General features: G+C 39.3%; 3 protein-coding genes across 6 annotated transcripts in view; all 3 read right to left on the bottom strand.

Annotated features, from left to right (window-relative positions):
* The window catches only part of LOC142571500 (uncharacterized), a 236,683-nt gene that overhangs the window by 93,441 nt on the left and 116,878 nt on the right, over positions 1-26,364 (bottom strand). The gene's annotated exons all lie outside the window — the stretch shown is intronic.
* LOC142571505 (PR domain zinc finger protein 14-like) lies at positions 1,990-14,276 on the bottom strand. The gene is made up of 2 exons (XM_075679920.1): positions 11,425-14,276; positions 1,990-9,518 (listed from the first exon to the last, which is right to left on the bottom strand). The coding sequence occupies exons 1-2, from the start codon at positions 11,495-11,497 to the stop codon at positions 9,283-9,285; spliced, it is 309 nt and encodes a 102-aa protein (XP_075536035.1). The 5' UTR covers positions 11,498-14,276; the 3' UTR covers positions 1,990-9,282.
* On the bottom strand, positions 17,544-24,980 carry LOC142571504 (PR domain zinc finger protein 15-like). The gene has a single exon (XM_075679919.1). The coding sequence runs from the start codon at positions 24,949-24,951 to the stop codon at positions 24,610-24,612; it is 342 nt and encodes a 113-aa protein (XP_075536034.1). The 5' UTR covers positions 24,952-24,980; the 3' UTR covers positions 17,544-24,609.

Raw genomic sequence — 26,364 nt, 5'->3', positions numbered from 1 at the left:
TCACGACCATGAATTACATAGGAACAGCATACATGCAGAAGCACTGTTTGGCTTACTTCCATCGCACACACAGGCAACTGAACTAGGTCTGAAACTACAAGGACAAAAACAAGCTTACAGCTCCAGCTAAGCTATAGAAAACAAGGCAAGTGGCCAATCTCCAGAAAACACATCCAGGTCATCATGCAGTATCTTGGGGAGCTGGCAACATTTTCTTTTAATCTTTCTAGTTACCCTATCAAGGAACCATGATTGATTAGTGTGAAATGGTGGAACTACAGCAGCTTAAAAGCTTGTTCACATTACAGACATAATTTTGTGTGTCACTAACGCGGAATTCGTGAGCATACAAAAGTTGCCGATATTCTCACTGCTCCTAGGATAGAACAAATGAGTTATTTACATGAAGTTGCCTTTGTGTATGGAAAAGTTCTTTATTATTCTCGCAGACTGTAGTGGTTTTATTCAGCAATGAAACAAAGAACCATAATATGCTATACAATAAATTAAACTCCAAATTTTTATACTAAGCATCCCAATTAACATATTATTCAAAGATAAAAATATTGCTGCCTAAATTCAATGAATTAAAACACTATAGAAGATGTTCACACAAGTGCAGGCATCTGTGATACCAAGTTTTAAAAAAAGTTAATTATGAGGCATGGGGAGCATGTTACAGGCCTCATACACAAATCCATCATTTGCCTCTCACATAACTGTCATGGGGACAAAGCATACTAGACACAAAAAGAGCTGCATCCAAATGACTGACGGCAACAGCAGTGCCAGTTAAATATGTCTTCAACCTCTGACTGACAACACGATAGCTATGCTTCTTGCCAAAAACAAAAACAAAAATTTTCTCCTGACTTTAGAAGCCACTTATAGATATCACAAATGGACGATGGTGCAATAGCACTCAGGTGAAAATTTAATTTTCAAGTCGAGAAATTCATACACATTTCTTTAGTAATAACAGGCAACTTGCACATGCAGGAGCTTTGGAGCACACAGGGGTACTCAATTCAACATTCGGCAGTTGTAGTGTTTAAAGCTTGGCCAATTATCGATAAGGTAGAATCAACTCAATCAAAATGTAGAGTACTGGTTTACACTATGTGCAACCCATTTTCAACAAGAGGCCAGTCCTCTCCTCTCATGCGAACTAGTGTTGTGACAGCGGTGGGATGGTGCAGATGTGGGAATGAGGTCCTGAATGTTTCCTGGAGAAGGGGCAAGAGAGACAGGAACATTGATGCTTGCATGAAGAGTTGACTGCATTTAACATGAGGAAGACATGAGGTGCAGTTGTTTTTTAACCCCCTCACCCCCCTGTAATCATACCTCTACTTAATTGTGCAAACTGTGTGCAACAAATCTGAGGTATGCCCCTTTATGCAATTATTATAGTTGCTACCTTTAACACTTCTGCTGCTTATTCAATACCTGAGGAAATGCTTACTAAATCATTAACGTTCTACTGTTCATTTTCTAATGGTCACATTTGTCTAAGCATAGTATGCAAACCTTCTATAAGGGTTAACATATTCAAGTGCATAGCATGAGCAGCTGCAGTGAGCTCTGGCAGACAGCATTGAGAAGTGCAGACTGCAGGTCACTCGCAAGCTGCAGCAAGATCATCATGTGTAGCCTGCCCGCATTTGTGCCCGGGAGTCTGTCCATTTTGTGCTTGCAATCGAGGCCCTCACTGTCCTTTGTTCTCAGACCGGTGGACATTCTGGATGTGCTGGCCCTGGTACCATTTGGTCGTAAACGACTTGCCGCAGTACTCGCAAGGGAACCGCCTGTGCGACCGGTGCTGGTAGTATTGGTGTTGACGCCAGGAGCTGACATTCTTGAAGAACTTGGCACAAGGATCGCATCGGTAGTTGCCCTCAGCGCTCCCACGAAAGTGGTTGTACAGCCGAACCGACGAGAAGTGCCAGCGTCCCAGACCACCGCTGCCGTCCCCTTGCGCCCCTGCATCAGCACACAGCCAGGAAAAGAAACAAAATCGGGGAAGGGGAAGAGAAAAGAAAGGAGATGCTTTTCCATGACATTTAATATCACGGTGCCCCATTTGCAAACAATCAAGCAATTTATATAGCAGTCATGTAAAGAAAGAAAGAAAGCACTCCGATTTCAAGCTCTACAAGCATAGCTGCAGAGTAAGCATATAAGCTGAGTAGCAATGTCAATTCTGTTACAAGAGCACTCTAACCGTCCATAAAGGGTGTGCGCCACATTGACTATAAAAGCAGTTATATGAACATTGCGGTCAAAGCAGGAATGAACTTTCCACACAGGTGCAGATTAACCACGGCTCACAAAGAGAGAGGCTTGCTGCTCCAGTCATAAAATGAACCGTTAAGCTGAAGATACTTTGTTTAAAAATGTCAGTTAAATCCTGACAGTCTGTCTGAAAACATTTGCAGAAGTAACTTAGCTCATAAGGTAAAAAAGTATAAAAATAACGAAAGCTGCTCGTAATTATAAAAGGGCAAGGACTTACTACGTGGTACAACAAAAAATATGGCTCAAGTTAGAAGTAACCATGAGAAGCTTTGCAAAGTTAAAGCAGTGTTCTTCTAAAGCAGACATTACATGTCATGTTTAGTGCTATACAATAAAGAGATGCCATAAGGTCAGCAAGAACATTACAAAAAGACAGTTATGGCATTACCAAGAAACAAAAAGCGGGCATTCTCAGCTATGTTGCCAAGCACATGCAATTTCATGACAGCACTGTCCTATGCTGTGTTAGCACATACAACCTGGCAATACACAATGGAAACACTATTCCGCTCATTGTCTATTGCTAATATTATATTTGTTATATAGCCTCAATAGTTTCGCATTGCTTTTGATATGCTAAAAGCTGAAGTTATGGCAATCATGGCTTTACACAAAACAACACAGAAAGATGGCCCAGGCACTGAAGCATTTATGTCCTTTACCAAAGCTACAAAGAAAGAAAAATGTTTAATGAGCAAACCATAAGTAACACAAGGCAAATGAGTACACTTCACTTTTCACATGCTTATACAGACTCTCCAGACAAGTCCAGCACGAAGTTTACAAATTAACACCTCTACATAACCAAGAGAAAGAATTTAGGTATAATTGTGCGTGACCCTCTCTTCATAAAAAATGAGGTATTTGCATATATAAAGATATATGTAATCAAGTATGTTGTTTCAACATCTGTGATGAAAAATAATACATGTTATATTATTTGGCTTCATAAATTCGCTGACCAAGTTAACAAGTCACAAAGCATAATACAGGCAAGTAACTGAGAAAGTACAGAACTCCAATAGAATCAATGGCAGCCATGTTCACAGACACTTATGTAGAATGGCAACTGTACAGTCACAAATGGATTTATATCATATGCACCCCACCGGCATGATGGTGACAAGACACAGTTGCCGTGTAAACCATGGCTTTTACGTTTGAAACTACAAGTGCCGCCAGATATTCAGTGATTAGGGAAAGCACTCATTTATCCTCTAAACAATTTTCTAAAACTATTCGTAATGATGTGTATCGTCCTGATTCTTCACATGAAGAAAGCAGTTTTTTCAGACTAGAAATGTGTAAGGAACAGTATTTATTATGATGAAATAAGTTAACGTGATCTACAGGATGATTAGAGTAAAACACACACTACTGCTAATTTCTACAAGTTTCAATAAGCAAATGCATCAATAACACAAAATGAGTGACCTTTAAATTCCCTTGTGCATGCAGAAGAAGCTATCATATAAAGCTGTACAAATTATTTACAGCTAAATCAGCAAGATCACAACAGAGGCTAACTGCCAGTTAGCCTGCTTAATAAATATCCTCAATGATACCAACTCACTTGAGTAACACAAGTACCAGTGGTCAACATTTCACATAACTTGAGTACACAATGCTATATGTGCCTTTCCAGACAATCTGATAGAAAGACAGCCAGTATGAAAAAGCCTACAGAATAGAAGCATCCAAGTGCACAAACATTTCCTTTGCAAAAAATATTTCCTTCGTGAATAGTGCACAAACTTAACACTAAACACCTGCGTTCACTTGCGCCATAATGCCTGTACACTGCGAGGGCAGTCCAACATGACAATTGCAAGCTATAGCAATCCTACAGAGATGTTTTCTGGGTCTCCATACATATAAAATACTCGTTTGTGCACAAACATGCAATATGCTTTAAAAAAGAACTTTCCTGGGCGCACATTCCACAATATCTTCGTGGTGATGTTCCGCTTCAAGACACAGTGCATCAAGGTAGCCAACTAGTGATCTGTTCTCTTTTATTGCTTGGTCCCATTAAAATAAAGATACTAGTACAACACTACCAGCAATCAAGTCACGTCACACTGCATACCTCATATGTGCAAAACACACATCACACATAATTGAACATTCGGTTACAAACACTTTGGAAGCAGCATGTATTTATGATGATGTGATCTCCTCAGTAATAAAATCTTCTGATTACATTTAGGAGAATCTTTACAGATGTAATCAACGGTAAATGTGGGAACCAAGCACACAAATTGTGACAGTGTTAGGCACAGACGTAAGCAGCTGTACATGATTTGCTGTTAAATTAAATGTAGCAACAAAGACGCACGTTCACTATGGCCAAGCATTAAACTTGTCATTAATATATTTCCAAGATCACAATAGCCACCTGCACTCAAAGAACCCAGTTATGTTTGCCTAAGAAATGCAAGGTGCCTGCTCAACATACCAATCACAAAATAATCATATGTTACGTAGTACATCTCACCTGTAATGAAAAAGTTACAGATGTGGAACACGAAAGTACCTTGTACACTGTCTGCACATATGTGTGTGAATGTGTAAGAAATGCATTAACTTCACAGAAAGAGGAAAGAAATATACGTACCCAAACACACGTTGGATTCTATGTAAAGCAATGGTTTAATGAATCAGTTAAATGCAATGCATATAATTGCATTTCTTTTCATTCTATGCAACACGTAATCTCAAAGAAATGAAACTTGCAACATTGGGCTTAGGTGTAGTGTGCCTGCTGGTGGTTGTGCTTGGCCGCAGAGTAGCCAGTAAGTGACATTTGAAAGATATACTTTGGTTTTCTATATTAGTAAGCAATATACTTCAATATACACACACTAGGTGTCTCAGGGAAGACTTTAGCAATATAAGCAAAACATTTCAACTGTAACAGCAGTGCATTTCAACACACATTACGAGGATGTATTTCACAGGGTAAAGCAAATTCTAAGGATTTCTAGTAAATGAATACACTCTGTGTACTGGTTGGCAACAATTTTGCAGGTTAAAAATTTACTTAATATACTTTAGCTTATTTATTCACTTAGTGATTATTATACAGATCCTGACATTGGCCACCATGAATTAGGTGCTGAAAAAATTTTCTTTATCCCTGCTGTGCTGCGCTTATTAATCACTTGAGAACTTTTCCAAAACGCATGGTATGTTATCTATCAAGTTCAACGCCTTTTCTAGCGATGCTAAATGAAGCAGAAAGCAGTGGAGGAAAGCTGCAATTTAAGTTCAATGTTTTTTAGCATGATAAAGCCTATATAGGGCAGAAACGTGGAGGCTTACAAAGAAGGTCAAAAACAATTTAAGGACTGCACAAAGAGCAATGGAATAAAGAATGTTAGCTGTAACGTTAAGAGACAGGAAGATAGTGGTGTGGATCAGAGAGCAAACGGGGATAACCAATATTCTAATTGACATTAAGAGAAAAAGATGGTCCTGGGCAGGTCATATGTAATGCATAGGTTATTAACCGGTGGACCATTAGGGTTACAGAACGGGTGCCAAGAGAAGGGAAGCGCAGTTGAGGACAGCAGAAGACTAGGTGGGGTGATGAAACTAACAAATTTGCAGGCACTAGTTGGAATCAATTGGCACAGGACAGGGGTAATTGGAGATCGCAGGGAGAGGCCTTCGTCCTGCAGTGGACATAAAATAGGCTGATGATGATGAAAGCCTATGCAAGGCAAGACCAGAAGTAAAACACATTTCAAGGTATCCAAAATATCTACATATAACATGCATTTCTGCAACAACTGTCCGACATTATTGACAATAGAGAGTATGAGGGTAAATGGTAATATTGGCTGAGTAAGCTTTATAGCAGCAGCATATCGGAATTTGCATGATAATCATCATGCTTAAAGTTCTGCTGATTAACTTCTTAATTAATGGCCTAAGAGGGCATGTTCTAATTGCATAATCGAGGCATGCTACTGCCGAAGGCATAACCTTTTGATAGAAACTGTACTCTGCACTAGTTTCCAAGAAATCAATATCTGCAGCACTATATGTCTGCACTATGAAAGAAAAACAGTACAGAAGCAATATGTACTGGAATAAAAATGTATTTTTTATAAGTTTCTAGCAAAAGATTATGCTTTGAGTACTGGTCAACCTTTAATTATGTGATTACATGCCCCGTTAATTAATGAGGCATTATTAAATGCACATTAATAATGGTAATTGGCCATCATTATGCAAATTCCGATGTCTGGTTCTGCTATGAGAAGAGAAGAGGAAGAGCCGGAAAGATGGAGTTTAGCCAGTATGTAAACCGGCTGGCTACCCTGTCTGCTGCTATGAAACCCTTTGGACACTGGGTGTTTTTCAGAAGTATAATAAATTCTGTCTTCTGACTTCTGTTTAGGTGGCACATTAGTAGGGTCCAAATTCAAATGCGATTTATTGGCGATATGTTGCAGGACATTTCAAAAATTATCTGAAAATTCACACACAAAAAAATAAAGACATGCTAATTCATCGTTTTTGATTAGGGTAATTAGTTTCCTTGGGTAAATGCCCTTCATTGCTGTTGCTGTCCCTTGAAGACAGCTCGTAATCAACACTGAACTCCTCTGAATCGTAGTTCATAAGAAGTCCTCGAATTTCTGCATCGTTCAAGAAATTTTACCTTCCTGTGTTGGTTTGCCATGTTGGAAAACAAGAGACACGATAAAAAAGAATGTATAAAAAGGGAACCCAACGTAAAACTTTAGGTTAATCAACTTTGGAGTAGATGAAACAAACAGTCTATGGCTGTTTGACATTTATGTTTATCTTGGGCGTGGTCAGAGGTGTTCACTGGCGACCAGACGAGTATGCTTGGTAAAAAGGTGAAAATTATCATTCTGTCGCTAATGTATTAATTTTCATTATCTGAAACAGTTTCCACTGAAATGTGTCAGAGGCAGTCAGAATACACACTTAAAAGCACTGCCTCCTACAAACCTTATGGTTATTATGTCATATAACACCAGCATCCTAAACAACCTCTGTTCCAAAGCCAAAAGAACAGAGCAATGTCGAATTGAATGTCACCTCCTGCAAAAAGCATGAACTGGAAAACTGTTCCAGGACCATTTCTGTGTCAAATTGTTGGAATTGAAATATCTCACGAAAACAGTGCTCAAGCAATCTAAATCTTGCAACATAATACTTGCAATTCTGCATGAAAGAAGTAAGGCTTCCTGCCACTTATAATATTATAACTAAAGCACTATGCAAGAAAAGCACTAATAGACAAACAAAGGGGGAGCTGCCAACAAACTAAAAAGCATGATGCCATTTGCCTGCGAGTGTTGTTTCTGCAATGCAATCTAACAAATTACAAAAGATACAATATGCCATAACCTACTTCCTTTAAATGCATCCACTCTACTTTGTTACTGTTTCAGCTGCAATGTTTAATTAGCAGAAGTACAAAAAAGCCAGAAATAGTTACTTTTCTTTTGTTCAAAGGGTTTTGGCAACATGATGTTATTAATTCAGCCAACATTACTGCACTGTCTGTACATTTCTTTCAAAGAAATTATTGCTGATGGGACTTTTCAGCTGTATTCACAGCTACACCAGTTACTGCAGTTATGCCACCAAAAATTATTTGCCATTTCTTAGTCAGCTTCAACATGCTGTCTTGCACAACCAGTGTTGTTTGCTCAAGCTGCCATGGTATCTTCAGTCCAAATATTTCTTGAGCAAATGCAAGATTGAGCATTTGCAGCAGTGACAAAATATTTCCTCTTCCCCGTATACTTTTTAACCTACTGTTGTTTTCGAAGAAAACAGAAAAACGCACATTAAACTACATGCCAGACATTTCTGTGTTGCATTGTGCAGTTTTACTTGAATCGTTTCATCGCTGTAAGTTTCCACAATGCTGACATAATTGCCAGCATGGACAAAATTGTCCCAAAAAATATCCACAGAAGTCAGCTGCTCATTGACCCCACATTAGTTAGTGTAGCACCGAGACATCTGCTAACTGTCCTGGGAAACTGAGCTATGCTTGCACTTCTGTTGTAAGAATATTGAGTCGACATAATTTTTTTCTTATCTTTTCTGGGCCTACATTCCAATTCTTATAGTCAGTGTCTTTATTCATAATGATTGAGCATTCATAATGACTGGGGTGGTTACAAATGTGCTCAATTGTACATGAGAAAAACTATGGAAGTCATAGCTAGCGCTATACTATTACGTGGTAATGCTCCCAATATTGCCTACAGCACAAGTTTAAGTAAACACTCGCAGTGACAAATAAACAACATGTGCATTACTCTTCGTCTGAGGCTGGGCATTGCACATAACCTGCCTGTCAGCCTCATCTAGTAATTCTTGTTCTTTCCTTTTCATTGCCATGCGTAAGCAAAAGTAGATAAGACACATGCAGATGACAAAATCCTGTGTCACTGCCACAATTCCTTTGTTCCTTCTTGCATATGCTGAAGAAATATTTGGACAATGACAGTACACACTTCATCAACATGCTGCTCTTGCAAGACAGAATACAGAAAGCAAGCACGACTTTGCATCCATAGTTGACACATACAAAGCCCAATGTTAAATGAACAGTCAAGTGAAAATTATTCGGTGTGCCACAAGTGTTTAGTGTAAATGATACCATGCAAAACACTCGGGTCTTACTGCTAAACATCAGGATAGCTATTGTGTCACTGCTTTGTATCTAAGGCAGAACTATGATAACCTTTGATCTGCCCTTCCTCACAAGCAGTCTCTGTTATCCACAAGTAAACCAGCTGCATTAAAGCACTATTGAAGCAACAATAAATAATAATAAAGTAAAAAAGTAAAAAAAAAAGCAGAACATTCTGTGTGCTTTTCAACATTTTCTCACGGCTACCGACAAAACGTCACCTCATGCCTCAAACTAATCTATATTGGGGCAAAACTGACAGCACACGGGAGATTCACCAGAAAACCAAATCATCCCAGGCTTGATGCAACAGCCATATTAAGTTCATCACAAAGGGGGCTCCGTTCCCAGTGCTTTCTCAAGTCATAGCGCTTCTTGTAGCAGCGTCCACAGCGCTGACATACGTGCATCTTGATGGCACGGTGCATGTAATAAAGGTGCACTCGCAGGGACTCTGTTGAGCAAAAACGCTTTGAGCAGGTGCTGCACTTGAACGGTTTGTTGGCTGTGGCCACACGCCAGGGACCTAGGCAGAAATAGAAAAGAAAGAAGACAAGAAGAAAAGGTAAAGGCAGCATTCGCATCTTGGGCATATAACTTTTCATTCAAGTCTTACGCATGACTTCCAACTTAAGTCACTCTTACAGACTGCAGCAAGCAATCAGCTCTATGGTGAGCAGTTTCACCTACAAATGAATTCAGGCTTATTGCTTTTGCCAAGCCACTTGCATATTCAGTCAGTTATAAATTACTATAATTTGTTTGCTGGATGTTTTTAGTTTGAAAAAGAAAAGGAAATTCAATTTCTCACATTTATGAGTCCTTGTGCATGTTCGAGAAATTTAGAATAAAAAGAGGAACAGCGCAACACAGGACGAGCGAGTAAAGCGAGCGCTCTGTCCTGTTTACTCGCTCGTCCTGTGTTGCGCTGTTCCTGTTTTTATTCTAAAGATGAATCAGCCAGCCCCATTGAACACACTGCTATCGAGAAATTTCTCGGTTGCCTAAACCATATCATTTTTATGTCTGCAACTCTTATGAGAAATGAGTATTAACTGCAGTTGAGAAGGCATTACAATTTCTTAGCACAATGTACAAGAGGCAAACAATTCTGTACACCTCTTGTTTTGGACTACACTGAATCAAGAAGAGTCAGTTACATAGATCTGTTCTGAGACAGCTATTTTCTCGCTGGCCTGAATTAATCTGATCACTGTGGTCAGTCCACAAGTTGTACAACTAAATAAATCACTAAGCAACTTTGCCTTTCAACATTTAGATACGCTCCATTTATGCACCAAGTTTTGCACTATTGGTCACAAAGAAATGGATGTTTTTGTAGTTAGAGCCAGAACATAAAGAGCCACAGGGTCATGTGCACCACCTACACACATCTTCTGTGTGTTGCATTGTCATAAGCTGGAACGACAGCCAAAAAACGGTAAAATAGAGAAACATAATAGCCGGCACAAATAACAAACCATAACAAAGCATCAAGCTACAGCATAATAACCTACCATGAAACACTCATCATGCTGCTGCATTACCTGCCAACAACTAGACAAAATTAAGTCATAGCTGCTGTCTATGACTGCCCAGTGTAGAATACTCAATATAGGTAACATTATACGATCAGCAGGGCTTTTATCAACAGTTTGATTGCAACAAGTTTGCACTGTCAAAAGCGCTAAAGTGTACAAACAAAAGACATTGACAAAATAAACACGTCAGTCATTTAGCATCCTGCTAAAAAAAACTAGAAAGAGCAACACGTTTCCAATATGTGCATACATAATGTCTTCGACAGCAGAAGCACAACACAGACCTCAAGCTTGTTTCTTACAACTTGGAAAAACCGGGTAGCACTTTACCAGAACCCATAAAGCGATTTCAAAAAAATGTCTACAAAATCACAAGGCTGTGGTGCCACGATCTTTAAAAAGATTGTCATAGGAAAATTTTCTGTCATCTTTTTTAAAATGTTTATTGTATAAGAATCTATAAGAATATTTTACTGGACCTATATATTTAACACTGCCTGGAATAGGCAGAATAACTGACCGTGTCTGCCCACGAGCAACAGTTAGTTTTGACGCGTGATTCCATCAGCAACCACTACAGCACTGCATCTCACTTACACATTAAGAAAGCAGTAAACACTGGAGACTCATACTTATCACTTTATTCTGAAAATCACATAATGAATTAATGTAACAGCACAACATCGTAGCAGCATATGACATTTCATGCATCCATCTTCGCAGGGCCAAAATGGGGTAGGTTCTATGCAAGACTATAAACCGCATAAAAGCTTAGGCTAATGCAATTTGTTTAGCCCAGTACACAACATTGACCTGGCTCTAAGGGATTACTTTTATGATCAAAGCTCTTAAACGGTCCCCATGCCAGCTTTCTCTGCTGGTTACACTAACCCTGAACATCACCCCAAGACACGACTTTCCTACACCAGTGAGAGACATCGGCCATCCTTGGACATTGCAACATCACTGCCACAAGACTTCCTAGGCACCCCAAAGTGCAGCACCTGACAAAAGAGAAGAAAAGAGAACACTCCTATACAGCACCAAACAGAATGCACCATTAATTAAGAGCAAAACTCAACGATGGGATGTCTAACCAGAATCAGTAGCAATCATTACTATCACAAAACATTGCCCAGTTCCACTTCCAGCTCTTCAAGTCACAAGTGAAATCCTTCTCAAAAGTTTGGCCTATGCTACACAACACATATTCCAAAGCCAAAGAGGTGCAACCAAATCAAACATGAGAATCACACTCGGAAGCCCGATTCAAACCAAACATTATTGCACTGAAATTCCCAGTTCCAAGGAACTAGGGCCGACACAGTTTGAAATTCTGAGTGATGATTCTCACTGACTCATTATCTATACTCCACCTCACCAATGTCATGCTGAACAGCAAAAAACTGGATTTCATCAGTTAACCAGAAACAAGAAATGGCTGCATGTTCTGAGGTATGAAGGATAGCTTGCCCATTGTGTGCCCTTAATTTTTCTATGATCTTACCGTATACCTAGCATTTCACACAAATGAATTAGCATTGTGCAATGGGCAAGTTTTTTTCCTTGTTCCTAGATGGCTGACAGGTACTACAACATTTGCTGCATGATGCAGAGTTTATGAAACAGCATAGATTAAGCTACTGAGTTGCTTTCCCTACAAAATTTGCTTTTCATTTCTGTTAGTCCCTACAAATGCTATAAGAAAAAAAAAAAACAAGATGCAATAGCAAGGTACAGCTACATATTAGGCATGATACAAAGATGGGCACTAATTTTCCCCATCGTGGCTTGTACAATGGTCTGTTTCATTTTGCATGATTACTGCAAAGATATTTCAGTTTTCAGGCAGTCCAATGACAGGTTTGTTCCTGCATAAAATTTGAATTTCAAGATACTTACTACAAAGAGTTTGAACAAGGTGTATAAATAGCTTGGGACAAGCTTTAACCCTTTAAAAGATGCAGCAAATGCATAGCATCAAAACACCAAAAGTGAGTTTCTGATCTGTTATTATGCACGAAAAATCACTTCCTAAAACCAAGAAATATTTTATGCGGAATAAGTGGGACACGCCTGTCCTGCTAACCACCCAGATCAGTCTCAGCAAGTGTGACATGTTCCCTCATTTTTCACTTCTGCCTCATCATGGCTCCGCGACTTTGTGCACTGGTACGACGTATAAGCCACATACATATATACATACATACACACATAGTGTACTCCCATTGCGCTTCCTGGTCATTTCGAACGCTACCACACCCTTTCTGTCATGAAAACAGATCTTGCTGTATTCTCAATGAATGTAATAACCTTTTCAAGAAATTTATATGAAGTAGAACTGAGTTCAGCTTTCGTTACACCATTACTCTAGTGCAAGAAAGAAAATTTTTAATTAAAAGTGGCAGTAACATTCTGGCCATTTACAAATACGCCAGTCAAATAACAAGACTCAACCAGAAAGGAAGAAAAATATACAGTCCATGTAAGTGCTTCATATTGCAAAAGGACATGAAATGAAGGCTCAAATGAAGTGCAGTAGAAACCAAGTTGCATCAGAATGTTCAAATGGAGTTTCGTGTCCCGTATACAGCAATTTGAAGTTGATCTGAAAAGTGGAATTGTCTTGGAAGCCATAAAATGGTTTTAAATATGACACACTGTCAATTTTAACACCAGTAGATGCCTGGCAGTCATCTTGAAAAAGTCTGATGTTGTAACACTAGGCCTATAACACTAGGCCTAATAAGTTAATTAGTTTAAACAGCACTAAGTGTCTTCTGGGTGATGTCTTTCAGTACACAAATGTTGTCCGAGAAGTTGCAGACAGCATTTGGAAACATCCAATAAAGTTGTTTTCAATATGCTGTATTTCATGTTTCATCATCTCCAAGCTCTGAACAAAGCTTAATAATTATCTAAAAAACGACAGCCCTATATGCTTCACAACTGCACTAAAGCAGTCTCGAGAATGCAAACAATGAAAAAGACCCAAAATTTGTGCAAAGAAACAATAAGTTAAAGCACTTACCATCAGCCAGGTGCATCCGCAACTTCATTTCTAAGGTCAAAAGCATCCAAAAGATAATTTATAGACTGGCAACGTAAGTCAGCCACTGCAATTCATTTCTTGCAGCCAACATGTTGGCTCCATTAGCTGAAAACACGATTTATTGCTGGCGTGCAAGTATGTAGTGTCATGTGGTGGTGACATTGAAGAACACAGTAGCAATACTGTGAACAACAAAACTAACTTTTATTGGGCGAACCTGTGCCCACAAAACAGGCTACACATATAGCACAACGATAGCGGTGGACATGGTCGGCGATCGTCAAAAATCTGATCAGTGGGTCAGCAGCAACATTGTCTTTTAGGAAGCTTGACATAGGCACAGTTCTTTTCCGTTCAAATGCCTTAACCCTGCTGCATTTTATATTTATGTGCTAGACTGCATTCAAGCTATTAGTAATCAGTGAACCAACCAGGCAGGAACTACCATGCCAATATAGCTGTTAATTAAGCCTTTGCCGCAGTGCTAAACACGTGTACTGAACTTTCATTGACATGCATCACTCATTAATAGGAGGTTCTTGAGGACTAGTTGTTTTATACTTGAAGGAAGGTTAAAACTGCGTGAAAAAATGCGGACAAGTGGAAGGAACACACCACACCATTGAGCGCAGACTGCCAACTGTTTATTTTTGAAAATCAAAGCATAGACTATTTCAAGTAAGATCCCAGGCACATGACCGCATCGTCACTCACATTTGTGCAGATAACACAAGAGAATTCTGCAGAGTAACTGTAACGCAGTTACTCTGCAGAATGTGAGTGACAATGTGGTCACGTGCCTGGGATCTTGCTTGAAATAGCCTATGCTTTGATTTTTCAAGAATAAACAGTTGGCAGTCTGGGCTCAATGGTGTGTTGTGTGTTCCTTCTGCTTGTCTGCATTTTTTCGCGCAGTTTTAACCTTCCTTAGACCACTCATTAAATGAGTAAGATAAATCTCCCAAGCAACTCAACTTAGCAGTTACTCGTGGCACAAAAATTAACACAATCTAACGACTGCGGTATATTGTAATACGCCTCCCCCCCCCCAAACACACACACACACACACACACACAAACACACACACACACACACTGCCAAACAGGCCAATTGTCATGCCTCGTTCAAGAGGGCTTACACCAGCCCAGTAATGAAAACAGTCCCAGTGCTCCTGGAGTGGGCAAATAAATTGTAAGGCTTAACATCCCAAAGCTGCACAGTGGGTTATGAGGGATGCTGTAGTGGACAGCTCTGAATTTTAACCACCTGGAGTAACTTGACATGTACCCAAAGCACCACACACAAGCGCTTTTGCATTCCCCCTCCATTGGAACGTGACCGCCATGGCCAGGAATTAAGCTTTGTGACCTCGTGTTCAGCAGCGCAACATTAAACCCCGTGAGCCACCACAGTAGGTTCTTGCAGTCATTAGTATGTATAAACGGACTATGACTTTGTTATAAAGTTGATCAGCTAAGAAAATATGATGAGCCTTTTTTTATAAAACAATTGATCGTGCCAATTAATTTACATTTCAGGTAATCAAAAGCAAGGTTTTATATCTACCAAGCACTCTGGAAATAATATATTTCAGTTTTCACTAAACTAAAAGGAAAAAAAAATGTCCCATTAAGTGTAGAAATTTAACAATATTTTTCCAAAATATACCTCAAGTTGTTTAGAATGCAAACATAAAAAATTATTCCATGTGTAACTTCATAAACGCATGAGAGTGCATTCAGTTTTAAACATTGTCAAGACTATCAACCGGAAACATAGAGAAGAGGTGAAATGATGAATGGCCATTTGGAAGCTTCACCTTAAAGGCAGATGCAGCCTTCCAAAGGGAATTGAATGGAATGCAAGCATTTTAATGCAGCACTTTCAACTGACATAATGGCATTCTATGCTAGCAGTGACAAGACAGCGCTTGGCCTCATAGCCCTCAGCAGCAATTGATAATAGCATGCATAATGCATACTTGGCAGTGGGATAAAGATGTGGCACTTTTAAGTGTTGTGTGTGTCCTTCAACTGAGAAAGCTCCATCACAAAGATCCTGTTTCGTTGTGCAAGTCTGGATGCTGATAATTGCACTTCAGGGAATGTTCCATTTCAAAGGAAAAAAAAGGGATTCAGATTACCTTAACCTGCTTTGTATCAGACAAAACTGGAGTATGAAAATTGAAAAAAAAAAAAGAGAGAAAAATGTTTTGCCAAAATACTAGGTTCCCCAATAGTAAATAGTGACAGCTACTTGCTTTTCACGCAGTGAATCGTGCTAAAGTAATGCGGTCTTCTTTTTTTTTTTTTTGCTCATGGTAAAAAAAAAAGCGAGCAGCATCAGTGAAATGTCAGAACATACTAAAGGATCAGCTTCACCTTCCACCCCACTAAAAAAAAATTAGTGTATGGAGGCTATTTGCTCGATTGAGTACACAGTGAACTAGACTACAATGCTTTTGTTCATCAGCTCATTGAAGCAACTATCAGTTGACACAAATAACGTAAAAATTGATGTGCCGATTGCTTCCTACGTACAAAAACGCACACTAAAATCATAAAGCACATGTATATAACCTGGACATGACATGAGAAAATGGACAAGTGTTTTTGTTGCAAATATGATACTAAATAACAAATAGTCTCTTAGCCTCAACTGCCTCCATGCACACCAAACTCAGAAGCAAATCTTCATGCAGCAGAGCATGAAAGTGCATCATCACTGTCTAGTTGCAAGAAGCAGTAAGCCAAGGCGTGAGCTGGCATATCTGATGCCATGGTGGCATGTAGAATAGCAAGTTTCAAGTACTAACAATAAACACTGTCCAAAATATGAAAAAACATTGTTTGCTAATGTAAATATAGGTAGAAAATTATGCCTAGAGCATAAATATCTGTAGATGCTACAACTGAAATGATACAACACTTTGATGTTACCGAAGTTCCTATAAAATAGTAGGCCTTTTCTGAACATGTGCAGAATAATGAGTAGCTTAAAATTTTGCGTTTACACCTGTCGCATACCCAAAAGTTAAGAAATAATGTAGAGTCTGTAAAAAGTTCCTAAGCCGTTGCACGTGTGACCAGACCTGTCTTGTCGTTGCACTACACACTAAGGCCCCCACAGAACTTTCTGATTGTAAAACTTTGAAGACAAAATGAACAGGGCTCCTTGCATTACAGAGCTTCAGAGCAACCAGTCTGCTGTAGGAGCACTGCTAGAAGGCCTGAAGGCAGATTGTATCTCTTGAAAAGTGGCCTTAGAGCTTTTTACAGGCTGTGCAAATGCGATGTTTTTCATGTGTTACAAAACATTGCTATTGTCAGCAAAGCCAGTATTACTTCTTATGACTATCCCATCCCATTTTCCCTGCGCCTTAGGCTTGCACTAAGTGAGCAGTGCAGCAGGCTTTTTCTTCGTACGTCTCACCTTCTAAGCCACAATATAATTGCATATAATAATTATGAGCAAGCCTTTGCCTAGATGCAGGTGTCAGCAGAAGTGTGCTGCCAAGTCAATGCGAGCTCTAAAAGAAGTGACAATGAATGTGTTAAATTCTTCGACACAATACATTTGGAGTAAAAGAAAGTGGAATGAAACCGCATCTTGCTATTTATTGCTCTCTCTAGTTTTTGCAAGCATAAGAACACAATTAATATTTTGCTAATGAAACTGTTATTCAACTATTGTGGCACTGCAGGCCCTTAATGCAAAGCCGGACATTAGTGCATTCCCTAAAACTTCCATCATGCCAGCAGAGACTATGCACGCTGACCCAGACTGCTTACTATATGCTGTTTTAAGCTCCCATTCAAGACTGTCTATTTGTGATTACCATGAATGATTTTGCAACCAAGATTAATAGTAATCAGTTGCCAGTCCCAAGAAATTTCAAGCACTAAGTTAGCAAAATTAAAGTGAGCCATTTCACTAAGAGACAAGAGAACACGAAAGTGCTTATCTAAAGCTCTTTTATTTTCCTTTTGTTCATTTTTTTTTTGCATTTGATTCACTTGTAAAACAGCTTTCACAAAACACTTATGCTGACAAAAATCTACCAATGCAGAAGTAAAAAGAAAGCAGTACACCAGCACAACCCATAACCCAAGAGACCTATCAGAAATGCACATTCGTTTGTTCTGGTATGGACTTCCCCAACGAGACACACAATGTTCAACACCAAGACATTTCTACACAACGCACTTCACAAGTCTGTAAAACTGCATATGACAAAGATGAATGCATTTCAGAACACTTCAGGCTTGTTTTTAACAGTCATACTTGACGACCCTTAATGCCTGACAAAGTCAGCTTGGCTTCTATGACTCCATTACAATGTCAAGCCATTTGATCATTTTTTTCTTTTTTTCCACCAACTGAAATAGGCTACAAAAACAAAGACAACAAAGGATAATCAAGGAAAGGTACACTGTGCTTTCACTACAGGACACGATCACAATATCTCAGCAGAATGAAAAGAAATGCCATGATGTACTTAATAATAAAAAAACAGCCAATAGCACACATGTTTGAAAAGAAATGATGGCATCCACATCAATATGGCATGAAGTTAAAAAGATAACTCACACGAGTTGTTCAAAACAGAAGCCTTACTCATTTTCTGAGGAACAAGCATGGCCTTCCTTTATAGCTCTGTGTTATTTTCAAACGGATGCCAAATTCTTATCGCTTTCTCAGGAATGCACTTGGGTTTCCTCTGTAACTTTCTGGAATTTACCAGTACATGTCAACTTTCCCTTTCTTGAATCCTGCTCACAAAGTTCCAAGAAAATAATTTGATAAATAAATGCTTTATGACTTTACCACACAAGCAATGTTACACTGATGAATGTCAACCTTGCAACATCGTGCATAATATTGTCCTTACTTTAGGATAAGCTTTCAACCAAGGGCCAGAATATCCATAACGAGAAATTCACTTGCACTAGACGCAGTAGAGGTGACAATGATAACAAATGCCAGTGCATAGTTAATAGTACTGCAGTTCTCCTGAAAGTGTTGCAAAGTAGGCCATATGAGAGCCCTGTGAGAACGGCACGGTACCAGCATGGATCTTGCTAAATATACAAGGAAGACATCACAGACCAACAAGTGGCTGTTTTCAAAGTTTGCAAACTTGTTGTCCCACACAGCTAGAATATTGTCACATTGACAAGCCCAAGCTTGAAGCAAAAGCCAAAGTGTAAACACTGCAGATGTGTAAATGTATGTTTGCTCCAAGAACAAAAGCACTACTCATTCCACTCAGCTGTAACATACATTCCTTCCAAATTTGCACTGGCTATCTCATTGTATTTGCTGGGTAAACAGTTTGTATGCAACCTTACACAGGTGCCATTGCTTGTGCAATTACAATGCATGAAACTGTCAGAGCCGTACTAACCAATTTCAACAGGTGCCATCAAGCTAATCTTTCCAGATAGCAGTACTGCCCTGGCAAACTAGGCTCTCAAAAAAAGACTGGTCTATACACCAAAGAACTGTAAAGCTTGCCTTGCCAGTCAAGCAAATAACAAGGCAAAAGAAACTTCAGCTTAGAGCACACTAGAGAATGTTGGAAATATGGGCCGAGCTTACTGGTTTTCATTTCTTCATGAAGAGTTGCAATGCTACCATTAGGCACATGCGGCTCGTCTGGAATATGACTTGTTACCTTTGGTGCAAACTTATTTTAGATGTGCATGTGTGCTGACCCTGCTGAAGTATGATGCAAGTAGTCCTCCCCACTTTCCTACAATACTTTAGTTCAAGGCAACCTTGAAGGAAATGCAGAGGAAGATGCCACTGTGCATTCTTGAAGGGAATTATTTGGGTAGATCAAATAATAATATTTGGGGTTTTACGTGCCAAAACCACTTTCTGATTATTAGGCACGCCGTAGTGGAGGACTCCGGATCAAAGGGTGCGTCTCTTCAAGTTCTTGCTATAGAAGAATTTTTTTAGTCTCCCTTGGTCAGACTTTTTCATCTTAAGGGCTAAGCCAATTTGTATGACTAAAAAAAGAAAAAAGGAAGAGAGAGAACTGCTTCTTGTAACAGATGCACTTCAGTCTACTAGGGATACTATATCCAATACCCTTTGTAACAGTGATAGTGTTATGAACCTTGTGGTAGAATTAGTTTATTGGTTGCATTTTATTCAACATCAACAAATTCATCTTTACTGATCGCTTAAATCACAGGAGTCATCGTTCTGAAATTATTAGATAAAAACAAAAATGAAACAGAACTTTTCACCTTTAACTCCTGATATATCAAACCAGTTTGAAAGGGACAAATGCATGTAACAGCTATGTAACAATTTGCATGAAGATACATAAATGCAATAAAGAGAGCAATGAGAAACATACATATAGTTCTCATCTACATAGACATTTTGAATGTCCCCTTAGACAAGAGAAAGTATGAGTAATGACAATTACGCAAGTAACTTCAAGAATACTTGAACACACCAAAGGTAAACAATCTTAAAAATAATGTGACACTCTTATTGTGCCTGACTGGACAGTTTTGTGTGGCAGACACATGCTTCCCTTTAAGTGGGGGACAGAATGTTGCAAAGTCATAGAGACCATTTGGTTGCAGTCGGACCTTTGTCTTGAGAATTTCCACTGGTAGCAGTCAGTAGAAACTACAAATCACAAGCACCAACCAGGCACTGCAGGCCTTACTTGGTTGGTTTCAATACTATACATGAACAGGGAACTAATTTCAAATTAGGCAACAGATCTTTGCTATTTGGCCAAAAGGAGCCAGTAAATGCACACTTTAGCTCGTTAATAAAAAATAAACTGTGATACTCCACACAAGACAGTACTGCTTAAATCGTTAAAGCAGTGAGCATCACACAGGGTTAATTTCCTTCCTCCACTTCATTTTCCTACTTAGAGGGTGGAAAATACAGGCAATAAAGTTAGTCAACTGTTTTGCTTCAAGAAGGGAATAGAAGGCAATCCATTAGCATGAAATAGAGTATTTTTCACTAAAAGCTACTATGCCAACTTTTTACAGTGACAAGACGCAGACACTTACTGGAAGGCTACACAAAGAGTGACATAGCAGGTCTAAATAGCTGCTGCTTGCAGATGAAAATGCACACTATTTGTTGAAGTGTTGTAGTCATTCTCAATTCTCATTGATTTGTAAAATGGGAACCACAATTCTAGCTTGTGATGCTGGTGGTCAATCAGCCCGATGAAATTCTGCAGAATCTCAATGATGGGCATTGAACCAGAATTCACTGCATCAGTAGTGCTTGCACACCATAAAATATACTGGCCCTTGACTAAGCAAAGTTCTAAGGCAGTGCATTATCCTAATGCACATGCCATCTGCATTGAACCAGTTCTAAGTGTAGCAAGTGTGGTACATACAAAATAATTGTGTCCAGTTGCATAGAACAGGTGCATTATTGTCTGAAAAACATGACAAAACACTACATTTGTGTGAACCCGCCAGTGAAAGCCATTACAGGAAGCACAAAAGTGTCTCACAGGCACCTATTTGGGAGCTTTTGGCCCAAAATGTGCTTTACCAGCATTAGAGGAAACTATACTACATGCAAACTATGGCAAAGTCTCCATTGTAATGCACTTAATTGGCTTTCTAAAGATTTGTTCTGATAACAGAATTTATTTTGGCATGTTGCTTCTCTGCTGATACTTTGTTAGGCTGACCTCTCAGAGGGAGAAAAGAGTATTTTTCTTTCTAGCATAACATGGCCAGCAAGATCATATGACATTCTGGACAATCGCATCTATCGAGCTCAACTTGTACGCACCACATTATCATAAAAATTACAGAACGACAAGTGTAAGAAAAATAATACATGAAGAGCATTAGATACCAGTATGATTAAGATCTGGAGCTCTAAAGAGATACAAAACGAGGCCGTTCAACAAAAAAGAGATACCTTTCCAATGCAACCTGTGCCCAGGATGTATTCATCGGAAAGGCAGTATTTAGTCCAATGTGAGATAACATTGAAGGGAGAATACCTAAAGCACCCAACTTAATGAAGCACTACACGACAATTAAATACAGAAAACAGCACTTTGTTAGGAGCTCTGACACATTGAGCCTTGCCATTTTTGTAGATGCAGTAAAATCTGCCGAAGTGTTCAGGCATAGAGGCAGTGCCTCTGTGCCATGTCTTCAAGAGGAAGTTCCCTGTGAAATGAACTAACTCACGTGTAGTGACCTTTAAAGCAAAGCAACAGAAACATGCAGGAGGCTCCCTCCGATCAAGTGATTAAATAGTGGACTAAGGAAAGACAAAGTCACAGCTGACAAGCACATGAACAAGGACCACATGGAAGCACCAACTCCAAAAGAACAGAAGCTAAAACATCCCCTTCAGCTGCCAGTTGTCTGCTGGAAATTTAGTTCTAATGCATTTCTTGTGTTTCCAACACCATGAAGAGAATGCATCATCACAATAAGTTACTTAAAAGGTTTCATCGTGCCCTCAAATGTGGACTCCACGCCTGAATTCTGAAAATATTTTCATGCATGGCAGCAATATAGCCTAGCTCATGGTCAGCTTTCTTGGAAAACACTCATTAATTTAAGAAATTTGCCTTATATAATCTGTTACTTTAAGATATGACAGACAAGAACCCAAGACATGACCAGACACAGAAACTTGAGGTGAAGCTAACGGCAACTTGGCTTGACACAGCTTCACCATGAGCATATTAAGTGCATGTTAACTGATTTTGTGGCATAGGTTGGGTAAGAAGTGCCCCAAGATGTATGCAGCTTGTCTTAAATTCTGTTATTTTCATTAGTGCTTGTGATTCCCAGGCATTATATTGGTGTCTACAGTTGTAGACTTAGCAACTGAAGGGGATACATAGTGACACAACTAGAATAATAATATTAATAATAATGATAATATAATAATAATTAATAAAACACCCTGTGTCCCTGAAATAAGTTAAAGCTACAACTTCAATGTAAAATATGAAAAAATAATTATATTGTTTTCCTACACTAGACCTCTCCTACCTTGCCCAGAAGCAAAGGTGAACACATACATAGGAACGCAGGCATGTGAACATTACATCAGCACTGAACAAAAAAAGTTCAAGAGAACATAAATTTCATAAAGTATACAAATGTACCCTGATACCGCATAACAGAAAGTGCACCACACTACATGTAAGTGCAGGCAGAAAATCATGGAAACCTTGAAGAGAGATACCACAGTGTGCAATAAAAATTAAAGATAGGCATAATTAAACAAATGTAGCCATAAAAAATGCAACTATTCATAAAACTTGCTAAACTTGCAGGGTACTGTGAAGTACACTACATTTGTTTGAATGCTTAATATGCAACAAAACACAGCTAAGCCAAGGCAAAAAAGCCACGTAAGGATCAACAGAGAAAAAGCTAGGAAGACACCCTGTATCCATTGTCCATGCAAAGGAATAAAAAAAAAACACTTGTGTGCACATTATACTATTTGAACAACACAAACAAAAAATACAGCCCAATGCAGCATGCACAACTCAAGAAAAAGCATTTTTTGTCAACCTTTCCAAGCACATAACTAGCTCTGTCTGTACTAATTCATTAGAACACAGTGATATGAGCTCTCTCCAGAACATGACTCGGGGCTAAATGAAAATTACAACCAAGCATTCTGTTATGCTCCTTCAGGACATCACAGACTCAAGTCTATTTCAATGAGTGAGCTGTCTTCTTCCTTATTTTAGACTATGTCTAAGACACAGCTGTGGAAACACATGTCTAGAACCTCCTCTTCTATGCCGTCCTCCAGGCCTCATCAAGCAAGCTGCCAATCAATCAAAAGCAAGTAACATGGTGTACCATAGAATGAATGCACATAGCTGCTCACAATTTGTCAATGCCACACCTCCTATGACAAGTTTACTTTCACCTTATACCAATTTTTTCAATTAACATGCCTTTTCTTTTGTATAAATTAAAATTAAAGTTAATGTCACATGAAGCAATTCTTTATAAGCTTTTCATCTTCAGTTGCTGTAAGGGGTAGAACCTCTCATGTAGAACTGAAAATGCAAGTCTTCAAAGGATAATAAGAGAGCAATACAGCTGTAGAAATGTAGATTTCCATTTTGTTTTAACTAAACAGTTACTTGAGCACACTTGCAGTGCCTGTGGTTGTATACCTGAATGGTTTGATGCTTCATCTGAGTCACTGTATACCACACATTGTGAAGTCCTGCATAGTTTTCACTAGGACATAAATTTAAACTTTCCTAAATGGTCTACATTCTGCAGTGCCAGTGGGACTAAACTGGCTGCAGCTGGGAGGCCATGTCTAGTGAAGCTTTCTTTGTGGTTTGCAGAGGTATAGAGGCTGTGGTCTGAGGTGGCCAAGGAAACAAAATTGTCTGTGGTTGGGGAATAGTCCTTACACTTAAGCCATGCCACCTAAGAGGGCCTTATGTGGCTACAGAGCTAGAAGAATGGGCCCCTCATATGTGAAATTTTTGTGCTGGACTGTTTGCATTCCTCGTGTAAAGAAATAAGTGCCAATCTCAACACCAAGTAATTTTAAATATCACCTGTGACACTTTAAAACTATAAAACTGCTCTCTGTATACCACAATGTAGAGAAAAAAAAAAGAATTTGACAGAGCGCTCAACACCTGCGTGCAGATCACTTAAAAGTAAAAAACCGAGAGAAAGTGTACCTGACAATAAGGAGCAAACAGACAGTTTCTCTAATGACCACAAGCCAAGCTTGGCACACAAATGACATTTCCACGCTTCCTCCATTCACCTAAAGCCGAAGTCATACCTATGGAGAGGGACCAACTCATCAACGTGTAGCACTGTTGCACTGTCAATACCGCATGCACTTTTCCAACTTCGAATTTTACACTTAGTCTACAAGGCTACGATCTTTTTCTACAGCCCACGCCCTCTTCATAACGCTGCAAACAATACATGCCACATGCGTGAACTCCCGACATGCCCGCAGCACTGTCGTGTGTTCAGCCACTTTACGACTTGCTGTTCATGTCAGAAGGAAGAGGGAAGCGATACTTGCGGTACTTGAAGTCCACCACGCGCATGTTGTGAATGGTCTGCAAGTGTGTTTTCAAGTTGCCGGGCCAGTTGAAAAGCTTGCCACAAACATCACACTGAAATCGGCGATTGAAGGGCTTGTGCATCAGCATGTGGCGCCGCATGCTGTGTTTGGTTGAGTACGTCTTGAGGCAGATTGGGCACGTGTTGTCAGCCCGAGCTGCCGCCAGTAGTGCTGAGCCCTCAGCCGAAGATGGTGACTGCAGCTGCTGAAGGTACGAGTTGTACTTGCTGAGAAAGTCATCCACACTTGACATCTGATCATTGGCCCCGACTGTGCCGCCACCTGGGGTTTGTTGATGGGGAGCAGGAAAAGAAGGAAGAAAGAAAACATGGAGGAAGCAATTTATTTGCACCATTTTCAAAAGAGAAGAGAAAAACATTTTCACAGGGCCCAGTGTGTGTGCGTAGCATTAGTGCAGTGTACTTGCGGAGACTTCTAGAACTAACAAACGCAAGACTCTTTGAAGAACTTTTCACAAACATTGAGCTGAGTACAGAAAACTGTCTACCTGCTGTCAATATCCATCCTATGCGCTTATAAGCAATAAAAAGTGTTAAGAATCTTTAGAGAATAGCTGAAGTGAGTTCATAAAATTTTGGCACGTTCTTTTTTTCAGCTGTTTCACAGTACAGCATCCCTGTGGCCATCCTGTGCTTACCGAAATATGCAGAGATATAAGTGACAAACTCTTCCCCCTCTTTGAGACCATTACAAGAGCTACCTTGGTCCCTGTTATAGGCACCACTCACATGCAGAATACAGCTCTTTCTACTTAACGTGCACAGCAAATATGTGGTTAAATTACTCGAATAAAGCTGACCTTGCACCAAAACCTTTATGCCAACAGACAACAACAACAACAACAAAGCAATGCTGAAGCTACTAAGTTTCAAAACTATTTCAGCTTTCTTTTAAGAGGCCCCTTCTAAGTGGGCACACAAAAGGAATTAACCCTGGTTCATCTTGCAAGGCATGATGAGAGGGTACCCTACCGAGCAAAACTGAGGGAGAAATAGCAAGACTGGCTCAAAATCAACATTAATTCAGACCATTCAGCAATGAATGCACCTAAAAGCGCAAGAAAAATTGAAATCGTGTTGCTAACTTCCACAATGTTACAGGGCACATTACACACACACTCCGCTACCATACTGGGCAAGCTCTTCCAGGAAAAATAAAGTGACATGGCTGTAGAAAAATGTCCAGAGGTGTTTAATCTGCTTTAAGTTTACCAATCAGGAGTGAAAAAGAAATAAACATAAAAGTAGTGAGAGGTTGAATGAAAAATTCTTATGAAAGCGCTGTGTGCAAATCAACAAAAGGCTGCCATGTGTGATGCAGTAAGTGATCAATAAAAAGGGTTTAGCAAAAAACTGCACACTTTCTGCCTGCATCAAAAATTTCACTTTGGAGACCCCAAAAATAGGACTTTTGTCAATAAAAAACATCACAAAGCTAAAGCATCATAAATTGAAACCTCAATTGTCACTAAACATTGTGGCTTTTCTAAACACAGATGCAATAATATACAGATAACACAGTACCTCATGAAAACATTATCAGATATATCCACAATGCATGGAATGACACAACCATGACCACATTGATCTACTGCAGCTAACAAAAGAGAATTCGGGCAAATAAAAGCTAGAAAATCATTTAAAAG

Source organism: Dermacentor variabilis, chromosome 2 (genome assembly GCF_050947875.1).
Source record: "Dermacentor variabilis isolate Ectoservices chromosome 2, ASM5094787v1, whole genome shotgun sequence".
NCBI classification, from domain to species: domain Eukaryota; kingdom Metazoa; phylum Arthropoda; class Arachnida; order Ixodida; family Ixodidae; genus Dermacentor; species Dermacentor variabilis.
The sequence above is the reverse complement of the archived record's forward strand: the minus strand, read 5'-3'. Positions and strand labels throughout refer to the sequence as shown.